This window comes from Equus quagga, chromosome 8 (genome assembly GCF_021613505.1).
Source record: "Equus quagga isolate Etosha38 chromosome 8, UCLA_HA_Equagga_1.0, whole genome shotgun sequence".
Lineage (NCBI taxonomy): Eukaryota > Metazoa > Chordata > Mammalia > Perissodactyla > Equidae > Equus > Equus quagga.
Genome location: NC_060274.1, coordinates 32919987 through 32932748, shown reverse-complemented (window position 1 = coordinate 32932748; position 12762 = coordinate 32919987). Strand labels below are relative to the sequence as shown.

The 12762-nt window shown below is 38.8% G+C and overlaps 1 protein-coding gene across 1 annotated transcript in view; it reads right to left on the bottom strand.

The window, feature by feature from the left end:
• Nucleotides 1-12762, bottom strand: part of PRKAR2B (protein kinase cAMP-dependent type II regulatory subunit beta) — a 109247-nt gene that overhangs the window by 34512 nt on the left and 61973 nt on the right. The window contains exon 3 of the mRNA XM_046670520.1: nucleotides 2264-2316. Coding sequence (XP_046526476.1) covers nucleotides 2264-2316 — 53 coding nt within the window. The remainder of the gene's footprint in view (nucleotides 1-2263; nucleotides 2317-12762) is intronic.

Here is a 12762-nt window from a genome sequence, read left to right as displayed (position 1 = left end):
GAGTTCAACAGCTGCTTATTGCGGCAGAGCTGTCCCGCTCAGATGCCCCACTCCTCCAGGAAAGGCTTCACACCTTAGCATTGCTCCCGGCCATGAAGTGCCACAGCTAGAATGTGGTTTTTTCTTCAGGAAAGGTATTTCTGCCTCTTCCGCCTCAGTCAGTGTTGACCCATATTGTGGGGTTTCTTTTCATCCAGTTTCTAGTGATCTCTCAGAGGTAACTGTTCCACAGGTAGTTGTAAATTTGTTGTGTCCATGGGAGGAGGTGAGTTCAGAGTCCTCCTATGCTGCTGTCTTCCCAGCAATCTTCATTCCTTTTCTTTATCCTATGAAAGCTTCCTGCCTTCCATGCCAGTTCACAGTTCTCTGCACTCCTGGGAACAGAGACTGCCCGACTCATGAAATGTTCAAGTTGGTTTGTATCACCTCAATTGTCATCTTTAATCATTTTTAACATCATCTTGAAGCTGGCTTTCCTTTTCCATCAGTTTAAGTCTTGCTCCCCGACCATTAACTTTGCATGAACCCCTCACACCAAAGCCCAGCTTTTTCCTCCTCTCTCTCTCCTGCTTTTGCTATTCTTGGCGAAGTGTGAATTCTGGGATTTTGAACTAAGAAAAGAACGCTAAGAGTAACTGTTATCTGTCAATTTGAAAGATAGCCCTTTCAGTGACAATGGTCTAAGTCCTGCACCCTTGCTGTGGAAGCACCCCAGAGGTGGGCTGGTTCTTACCTACAGCTCGGGTTGTTTTAACTTTTTCTGGAATTCTATAAAATTTCCAATAATTTTCCCCAATATTTTCTTTTTCATTTTTATCTCAATGTGATTAGGTTCTTCTATGCAGCCAAATGAAATCCTAACTAGTTCTAGCCTCCCCAGCAAAACTGTTAGAAATTAATTGGCGTGATCTAGCCAAATGACTTTACCTATCTCCTGGACCAAATGGTAGCTAACGGTTTTCGAGTCTATGAGATCCTATATATTGTTTTCAAACTGTATTTTCAAATGTTATTTAATTCAGATTTTTACTAGTTTAAACCAGTCATCAAACTTAACTACTGAGTTTTATCACATATATTTATAAACAAGTCTAAAGAAGGCAAGTAATCTTCAGTCACCCATTATTGTTTCTGCTAGATACTTAAGTCAAGCATGCAATGGGGGAGGTCCAGTTTTCAGACTACGCCGAGTGGTAACAGCACGTTACACCTGAGCAAAGATATCTTAATCCTAAGGCAACTAGTTTTCAGGCTGGGGTTTGTGGACTTTATCAAAATAATTTACGTTGTGGTAGTGAGAAATGAGCTCAACAACCCTGGTGCTGAGAATCCCCATGGGGACAGAGCAAAATGGGATTTCCTTCAAGATCTCCTGTACCATGTAGGATTCCTGATCTTTCTGCCACTGGATTTGACATATGTTTCAAGGAGCTCAATGATGTAAGGACTTAGGGACACAGTATCTGCTTTTCCATATTAAAACTCAATCTTATTGAACTATTTTTCAGAGCTACAGAAATAGAATTTTGTTTATATTTTTTAAGGCAAATAGAAAAGGGGAACTTTTGCAAAGTATGTACTCAAAAGAAAAGGGTAAATTATAACTTTCCGTTTCCAGGCACAGTAATCCCTTATTTAGTTTACTTTTTACTAAATAAATAATAGAACAGAGCTAAAGCACACAGCTTAACAACTGCTTCGAACCAAAATGGACAAATTCTTACAAAAATACTAGGACTCCCAAGAAATCAGTTCCTCAGCAAAAACTACCAGACTCATAGATTAAAAAAATAATAATAACTGCCCGACTGACACTCTACCTATAATTTTACTGTCACTTTTTTTTGTTTCACAGTAAGCCTCTATTGTTAAAAATTCGTAGGAGCTAAAGGCTTTTTTCCAAGTATTTTTCCTTATTAGGAAAACTAAGAAAAACAACATTACCACTATGAGGAAGATAGTTAAAAACATTTTTCATCACTAGGCTGTGTTTTGCAAGAGAAATAAAACCACAACCACACTGAACTTTTAATGTTCATCTTTCCTTTTATCCAAAGAGAGAGAACCTTTGGATAAAAGTAATTCTATGGGACTTGAAGTAGAAGTAGGTTATCAGAGATAAGACCAAGGAAAGAAAGAATCAGAATAATTCCATTATGCCTCCTGTTAACTTAGATGCCTGTTAACATCTTTTCTATTATTATTTTCCTTATACAATACAGGAGTATCAATTTTAAATGAATTTATTCAGTTAATTACATACCCTGGAGTCCGCATCATCTTCTTCCTCATCAGGATTATAAGCTTCTGCACACACTATAAAAATAAAAAAAATTAAAAAATATATAAAATGTTTTAAAAAACATTTTAAAGACTTTTTCATCAAGAAACATGCTACAATAAATACCCTTAAAAATTATCAACAAAAAGATTAACATGGTATAAAAAAGAAAACATTAATTCACCTCACCCAGAGCAAGCAGTCTACCTCCAAAAAACTGGTCTCCTACTGCAACTTATGAGAAATTTATTACTATATAAAGCTGCATTTCAAGACGCTGACAACTGCTTTTTGCTTTCTCTTATTCAGAGAAACAGAGCTTGAATTCTTTCACCCTCATTTCCAAGCTAGCGAAATGCATAAAATCTAAAAGTTACCGAAAAGAAAAGACACCCAGAGTGACATCAGCAACATGGTGGAATGAGCTGATCCCTTTCTCTCTCCCCCTTCGAACTACAACTACAACTACCATTCATGAGTCAATGGAGGACACCCACACAGCACAACAGGAAGCCTGAGAGACATGTGCCGCAATACAGCTGAAGGTGGATGGATCACCCCTGGGGAGGTGGTGGAGATAGGTGAGCACTCTCCTGCTCCCAAGCAGCCCAGTGCACATGTGGGACTACTCTCCTGGTGGGAGCACTCATAGCACTGCTGCGGCCCCAAGGGTGGGAGCACATCTTGGTGCGACTGCAGGAACAAGTGATGGCAGCCCTGAGACCCCACGTGATCACTTTCCCATCCAATGGGAGAGCCCATAGTGCCGCTGTGGCCAAGGAGTGGCCTAGGCTCGGACAGGCACACCTGCCAGAGATAGCAGTGGACTCAGAATACACAGCTTCTACCCCCCACCCAGGGGTGGTAGGTGGAATCTGTGATCAGATACTACCCCTGTATGAAGGCACAAATCCACCCCATCAAACAGTATGAAGAGGTATATTAATACTCCACACCAGAAGGAAGAAGACAAATACCCAGAAATCAATCCTGAAGGCACAGAAATTTACAATCTGAATGACAGAGAATTCAAAACAGCTATCATAAAAAAACTCAACGAGTTACAAGAAAACTCAAAGACGGTTCAACGAAAGCAGGAATAAAATTAATGAACAGAGGGAACTCTTTACCTAGAGATTGAAACTATAAAGTAAAACCAATCAGAAATGTTGGAGATGAAAAACACAAAGAAAGAGATAAAGAAAAATCTGAAGTCCTTAACTAACAGAGCTGATATTATGGATGACAGAATTACCAATTTAGAGGACAGAAATATAGAAATGCTTCAGATGGAGGAGAGAGAACTAAGACTAAAGAGAAATGAAGAAATTCTCTGAGAAATATCTAACTCAGGAAATGCAACATAAAGAATATAAGTATTGCATAGGGAGGAGAGATGGAGAAAGGAGCAGAGAGCTTGTTCAAAGAAATAATAGCTGAGAATTTCCCAAACCTGGGGAAGGAGCTGGAATTACAAGTAAAAGAAGCTAATAGAACTCCAGAGTAGGGGCTGGCCCTGTGGCCGAGTGGTTAAGTTCGCACGCTCCACTGCTGTGGCCCAGGATTTCACTAGTTTGAATCCTGGGCGCGGACATGGCACCGCTCATCAGGCCACACTGAGGCAGCGTCCCACATGCCACAACTAGAAGGACCCACAACTAAAAATACACAACTATGTACCGGGGGGCTTTGGAAGGAAAAATAAAATCTTTAAAAAATAAAAAAAAAAGAATTCCAAAGTACATCCATGTAAAAAGACCTTCTTCCGAGGTATATTTTAGTAAAGCTGATGAAAGTCAGTGACAAAGAAAAAAACATTAAGGGCAACAAGGCAGAAGAAAATAACCTACCAAGGAACCCCTATCAGGCTTTTAACGGATTTCTCAGAAGAAACCTTGCAGGTTAGGAGAGATTGGAATGATATATGCAAAATCCTGAAAGACAAAAGCTTGCAGCCAAGAAGACTCTATCCAGTGAAAACATCCTTCAGCTATGATGGAGAAATAAAAATTTTTCCAGATAAACAAAAGCTGAGGGAGTATATTGCCAGAAGACCCTCCCCTACAAGAAATGTTCAGGAAGGCCCTTATACCTGAAAAGAAAAAGAAACAGTCTACAGAGCCTTGACAAGGAGATAAAAAGACAAAATCAGAAAACTGCAGCTTTCTATGAGAACAGGTTTGCAAACAATTATAACATTAAAGATAAAGGGAAGGAAAACATCAAGAATAACTAAAATTACTTCATTTTAACCACAAACTTACAACACAAAATGGAATAAGTTGTCACAACAATAACTTAGAAGGGGAAGAGGAATGGGATGGAAATGGCTTAGTCTAAGGAAATAAGAGGCTATCAGAAAATGGACTATCTCATCTACAAGATCTTTTATACAAACCTCACAGTAATCACTAAACAAAAAATCAGAAGAGAGACACAAATGATAAATAAAGAGAAAACTGAGAAAACCATCACAGAGAGCCACCAAATTGAATTGGCAGTCCTAGAAATACACGGGACAAGAAACAAGGGTAATACAGAACAATGGGAAAACAAGTGCTAAAATGGCAACATTAAGCCCTCATATATCAATGATCACTCTAAATGTAAATGGATTGAATTCGCCAACCAAAGACACAGAGTGGCTGGATGGATTAAAAAACAAGACCTAACAATATGCTGCCTCCAGGAAACACATCTCAGCTCTAAGCACAAACATAGGTTCAGAGAACAGGGATAGAAGACGATACTCCAAGCTAATGGCAAACAAGAGAAAGCAGGTGTTACCATACATATATCAGACAAAGTAGACTTCAAGATAAAAAAGCCAACTAGAGACAAAGAGGGGCAGCATATAATGATAAAAGGGACACTCCACCAAGAAGACACAACACATAAATATATATGCACCTAACACAGGAGCATCAAAGTACATAAAGCAACTATTATCAGACCTAAAAGGAGATATTAACAACAACACAATAATAGCAGGGGACCTTAACACTCCACTTACATCAATGGATAGATCATCCAGACAGAAAGTCAACAAGGAAATAGTGGAATTAAATGAAAAACTATACCAGATGGACTTAATAGATATATATAGAACATTCTATCCAAAAACAGCAGAATACACATTCTTCTCAAGTGCACACGGAACATTCTCAAAGATAGATCATATGTTGGGAAACAAGGCAAGCCTCAATAAATTTAAGAAGATTGAAATCCTATCAAGCATCTTTTCCAACCATAATGCTATGAAACTAGAAATCAACTACAAGAAAAAAACTGGGAAAGTGACAAATACGTGGAAACTAAACAGCATGCTACTGAACAACGAATGAATCACTGAAGAAGTTAAAGGAGAAATAAAAAAATATTGGGAGGCAAATGAACATGAAAATGCACCATACCAACTCATATGGGATGCAGCAAAAGCAGTCCTAAGAGGGAAATTCATAGCAAGACAGGCCCAACTTAATAATGGAACAGAACTGAAAAATATCAAATAAGCAATCTTAAACCCCACCTAAAAGAACTAGAAGAAGAACAAACAAAGCCCAAAGTCAGCAGAAGGAGGGAAATAATAAAAATTAGAGCAGAAAGAAATGAAACTGAAACAAAAAAAACAAAAAGGATCAATGAAACTAAGAGCTGGTTCTTTGAAAAGATAAATAAAATTGACAAACCACTAGCCAGACTGACTAGGAAAAAAAGAGAGAAGGCTCAAATAAATAAAACTAGAATGAAAGAGGAGAAATTACAATAGATACCACAAAAATACAAAGGATTATAAGAGAATACTGTGAAAAACTATATGTCAACAAATTGGACAATCTAGTCGTGGACAGATTCTTAGATTCACACAAACTCCAAAAACTGAATCAAGAAGAAATGGAGAATCTGAACAGACAAATCACAAGTAAAGAGATAGAAACAGTAATCAAAAACCTCCCAAAAAATAAAAGTCCAGGCCCAGACGGCTGCTCCAGAGAATTCTACCAAACATTCAAAGAAGATTTAATACCTATCCTTCTCAAACTATTACAGAAAAATTGAAGGAAATGGAACACTTCCTAACACATTTTATGAGGCCAACATCACCCTGATCCCAAAGCCAGACAAGGACAACACAAAGAAGGAAAATCACAGGCCAATATGGCAGATCAACATAGATGAAAAAATCCTCAACAAAATTTTGGCAAACTGAATACAGCAATGCATTAAAAGGACCACACACCATGATCAAAGGATATTTATACCAGGGATGCAGGAGTGGTTCAACATCCACAAATCAATCAATGAGATACACCACATTAACAAAATGAGGAATAAAAACCACATGATTATCTCAAGAGACAGAGAGAAAGCATGTGACAAAATCCAACATACATTTATGATAAAAATTCTCAATACAATAGGTATAGAAGAAAAGTATCTCAACATAATAAAGGCCATATACACAAACCCAGCCAACAACACACTCAAGAGGGAAAAACTGAAAGCCATCCCTCTGAAAACAGGATCAAGAAGACAAGGGTGCCGACTCTTGCCACACTTAATCAACATACTATTAGAGGTTTTGGCCAGAGCAATTAGGCAAGAAAAAGAAATAAAAGATATCCAAAATGGCAAGGAAGAAGTGAAACACTCACTGTTTGCACACGACACGATTTTACATATAGAAAACGCCAAAGAATCCATAGGAAAACTATTAGAAATAATCAACAGCTACAGCAAAGTTGCAGGGTACAAAATCAACTTACAAAAATCAGTTGCTTTTCTTTATTCTAGTAACAAACTAACAGAAAGAGAACTCAAGAATACAATCCCATTTACAACTGCAACAAAATTAATAAAATATCTAGGAATAAATTTAACCAAGGAGGTATAAGACTTATACAATGAAAACTATAAGAGATTATTGAAAGAAACTGATGATGACATAAAGAAATGGAAAGATATACCATGTACATGGATTTGAATAAAATATAGTTAAAATGTCCATACTACCTAAAGCAATCTACAGATTCAATGCAATCCCAATCAGAATTCCAAGGACATTCTTCACAGAAATAGAACAAAGAATCCTAAAACTCATATGGGGCAATAAAAGACCCTGAATAGCTAAAGCAATCCTGAGAAAAAGAACAAAGCTGGAGGCATCACAATCCCTGACTTCAAAATATACTACAACACTATAGTAATCAAAACAGCACAGTACTGGTAGAAAAAGAGACACACAGATCAATGGAACAGAACTGAAAGCCTAGAAGTAAAACTGCACATATATGGACAGCTAATTTTTGACAAAGAAGCTAAGAACATACAATGGAGAAAGGAACGTCTCTTCAATAAATCGTGTTGGATAAAATGGACAGCCACATGCAAAAGAATGAAAGTAGATCATTATCTTTCGCCATTCACAAAAATTAACCCAAAATGGATCAAAGACTTGAACGTAAGACCTGAAACCATAAAACTCCTAGAAGAAAACAGGCAGTACACTCTTTGACGTTGGTCTTAGAAGGATCTTTTCGAATACCATGCCTACTTGGGCAAGGGAAACAAAATACAAAATAGACAAATGAGATGTCATCAGACTAACGAGCTTCTGCAAGGCAAAGGAAACCATGAACAAAACAAAAAGACAACCCACCAACTGGGAGAAAATATTTGCAAATCATATATCTGACAAGGGGTTAATCTTCAAAATATACAAAGAACTCATACAACTCAACAACATAAAAACAAACAACCCAATCAAAAAATGAGCAGAGGATATGAACAGACATTTTTCCAAAAATGATATACAGATGGGCAATAGGCACATGAAAACATGTTCAACATCACTAATCATCAGGGGAATGAAAATCAAAACTACAATGAGATACAACCTCACGCTTGTCAGAATGGCTATTAATTATCAAGACAAAAAACAATAAATGTTGGAGAAGATGTGGAGAAAAGGGAACTCTCATACACTGCTGGTTGGAATGCAAACTGGTACAGCCACTATGGAAAATAGTATCAAGATTTCTCAAAAAATTAAAAGTAGAAATACCATAAGACCCAGGTATCCCACTACTGAGTATTTGTCCAAAGAACTTGAAACCAACTATTCAAAGAGACTTATGCACCTCTATGTTCACTGCAGCATTATTCAAAAGTGGAAGCAACCCAAGTGCCCATCAACTAATGAATGGATAAGGAAGATATAGTATATATATACAATGGAATACTACTTGGCCATAAAATCGACCAAATTGTCCCATTTGCGACAACATGGATGGACCTTGAGGGTATTATGTTAAATGAAATCAGCCAGACAGAGAACAAGCACTGTATGATTTCACTGATATGTGGAAGATAAACTAACACATGGACAAAGAGAACTGATTAGTGGTTACCAGAGGGGAAAGGGACAGAGGAGTGGGCATAAGGGGTAAAGGGGCACATATACATGGTGACTGACAAATAATAATGTATAACTGAAATTTCACAATGATATAATCTATTATGACATCAATTAAAAAAAGGATAGACACCACAAAAAAGTCTAGATCTGCCATGAAATGATCAATTTAATCATACAGTTATGAGTAACTTACAAATTATCCATAATTCAATCTTTCAGGAGCAAATACTATTAATATTTTGCATATTCCGTTCCAGTGTTTATTCAGTGTTGACCTTATATTTTATATTGCATATGCAATTTTAAAACGTGCTTTTTTCCTTTAACGCAGTAAGAATTTTGCATGCCATTAGAAACATTTTGTAAATATTGTTTTAAGGGCTGCTTATTATTTATCATAAGCTATAATTAACCACTCTTCTAATGCTAGACATTTAGCTGGATTCTATTAAAATAACCTTGCAATAAACATCTTCATGCATAAACATTTGTCTACGTTTCAAATTATGCTGTAGGAATTATTTCCAAATGTTATTTTGGGGCTACATGGTATAACAATTTTTAAGGTATACTTGTCACCAAGTTTCTCTGCAGGGCGGCTGTACCCAACCCACTGTCCTAAAAAGGACACGGAAAATGACTCCTTGAAACTGTACAACGGAATGAGATGCTATTGCCTAAAATCTTTGCCAACTTATACAAAAAAGATTAAAAACTTCCTAATTGCTATTGAATTTGAACAATTTTCAAATGTTTATAAGCTCACTACATTTCCTCCTTCATCCTTATGTAGGGGAATTTACGTATATATTTGGTTTTCCTCTTGACTTACATCAGTTTCTTAACACTACTTTGTCCTATTTCTCCCAATTGTTTTATCCAGTTTGCTTTTTAACTGTAATTACAAAGTTTTTACAGATTATGCATGTTCGTTTATTTTTAATGTAGTGAAATCATCCCAATCATGATATGTAGTGAGATCCCCAATATGACTTGATCCCAACATTAAACGTAAGAAAAGTACCACTGCTTTTGAGGTTGGAAACCCCTCCTTTATTTCCAAATCTAAAGATCTGTTACTTCTCTTTCTTTTAGTTTTTTAAAGGTAGATCTTTTTACATTTACCCTTTAACCCATATGTGATGTGGGGACAGCGAGCCGAAGAGTTGAAAGAAAGATTTCTTGGACTCTCAAGGTCTGGCAGTGGTGCTCTTTTATTTAGAGAATAGTACAGAACAGCATGGGGACAGGACCCACGGGCAGTCAGAGCTCCTGCTGCTGCCCTGAGTTGAGGGTTAGGGCTAAATTTATAAGGCACGGGTACGTGACTTACTTTTACTGGAAAAAGAAAAAATGATGTAAAAAGTCATTAAATGATTTCAGTGCAGATGGGGTCTGGTTATTGTGCGGTCATATAAATTTAGATACGAATCTGGCCATATAGATCGGCATGTAGGTGAGGATGCCCTGGGCTTCTCTCCCTGGGGCAGCCCTAATTCATACCATAAAAATCCACCAGGTCATATAGTTTGGCATGTAGGCCAGGTCACCTTGGGCTTCTCTACCTGGGGCAGCCTTAATCCACATCAATATGGACTTTATTCTGACACAGATGTAGAAAGTTAAAGAACAGAGGACAGGCTGACAGATGTCTTTCCAGGGGCCTGAGGATGGCATCAATATTAGCACCACTGGTACCAGCGTTACCATTATTATTATAAAACCTGACATTAGCTTTCCTTTCCCCAGACATTGCTCCACAGACCTAGACCAGTGATTCTTACCTAGGGCCAATTCTGCCCCACAGAGCACATCTGGCCATGTCTGGAGACATTTTGATTGTCACAACTGTGGGGCTTAGGAGGAAGCTACCAGCTACTGGGGGAGGCCAGAGATGCTGCTAACCCTCCTGCAGCACACAGGACAGCTCTCCGTCCCCACAACAAAGAACTACCGGGCCCCACAGGTCAACAGTGCCGAGGCTGAGAATCCCTGACCTCGTGCATATGTTCTCATTCAGTCTCACAGCAACCCTAGAGAGGTGACGTACCACCACTTGAGAGACGAGAGGCGAGGGCATAGAGAGCTTATGGATCTTGGCCAAGGCTACACAGGATGGTCTGGCTGACTCCAAAGCCCTCCTTCTTAACACTGTTCTGCACTCGACTGCTTTGGTGAACTCACCAGCACAACGCCTGGCCTTCAGCCTTCTGTCTCAGAAATCTAACAGAAGGGGACCTGTCTCTCAGGGGCAGGCTTCCCTTAAAGAGCCTCGCTGATGTTCCTCCCAGATGGCAGCAGAATGCCAAGTGAGTAACCAACTTCCTGAATGAAGTCTGGAGTCAGCATGACCAGCCAGCTCTCTCCCTGCAGGAAGACCACAGAAGAAGCCAACGCACAATTAAAAGGTTGCTTGGTGAGAAGGAAGTGGGAGGAAGAGAGACTGTCAAATAAACTGAATGTTTAAGGGCATCGAGAGACAGCCCCAGGCATTCGCATACACAATACAGACGGTCCTGCTAATGTGGCCCTGACACTTAATTGTGTTGGCTGCAACTCTCCAAGAGGCATGAGTCCACCACCTTCTAAAGATCAGCTCTGTAACTTTCTGTTTCTGCAGATGACCAACCTCACAGGCAAGACGGCTACATCACTTGCAGGGCTCAGTGCAAAATGAAAACACAGACCCCAGATTAAAAAATTAAGTATTTCAAGAGGGCAACAGCAGAAGAGTAAACCAAACTCGAGGTCCTTATGAGTGTGGGCCCAGGAAGCCAGCCATGCTCTGGGATCAGTCCATTCAAGGAGGTGACACAGTAAGTAAGATATTTGGTTCTTTAAGGTAACTTGTTAGATATATCCTCTGACCCATTAACGTTGATCTTAAATTTTAATTCACAGAGGGAAATCTTAATCTTCTAATTTCTAAATTTCAAGACCCTAAACTTGGACTAAAACTCATCCGGAGGAGTAAACGATTATATTTCTAAATATCTCATCAATTATCCCAGTATTTATTAGTTAACACCCTTCTGATTTGCGATACCTACTTTATCACGTTTGTTCGTTTGTTTCTGGGCTATCCATTTCATTAAAACATTGACTGTGCCAGTATCACAAGGTTTACCTCTTGGCATTTACATGCAATTGTTTCACTGTATTAAAATTCACCTACTACCCCCTTCTATACCTAAATCAAAATGCAGCATCTGCAGTTTTGTGCACTGCCACGGCGCCTTACACCTCCTTCTCTTCCCTTATGCTCTTTCCTCGATTGAAACGCCCTCCACATCCCCCTTTCCAAGCCATCCTTTCTCTCCAGCCCCAACTAAAATGTCAGACCAAGAGTCACATGTTGACCTCGCACCTACATAGAGCCAATTTAGGAAACCACACTGGAGCGCTCCCTTTGCACTGTCCCAATCCTGGGGACAGAGCTCATTAGGATCACTCACCACACTTTACCAAAGATGTTACTATGTGCTCGCCCCTCCAGGCTGGGACTTGCAGCCCTTCAGGGACTGACTGTGCGCTCTTGTTCATTTCTATATTTTCCTAGCACTGACCTGGCACACTGCCTGGCTCAAGGCACATTTTTTTGAATGAATGAATGACTGATGAACAAACAAGCCGGCAAGTCCTCAAGGGCAGAGAAGAAGTCTTTTTAAAATATCTCCCAATAGTCTACAGACTATTATAGACTCTCAAACAAACATGAGTAGAATGAAGGAATGAACAAAAAGCTGTTCTTTTTTGTTAAAATGTCCTACACTGTTTGTCCAAGAAATGAGGACAGAGAGGATGAGTGAAAATGAGGACCTTTTGTCTTGTTTACCAAGGGGCCTGGCACAGAGATTAGGAGCTCACTAAATATCTGTACAATGAGTGGATGGATAGAAGGCTCTAAATGAATGAATAAATGGAAGGCTCTAAACGAATGGAAGGAAGGTTCTAAAAAATGAATGGACGAAAGGCTCTAAATCAATGAAAGGATGGAAGGCTCTAAATGAATGAATGGATGGAAGGCTCTAAATGAATGAAGGGATGGAAGGCTCTAAATGAA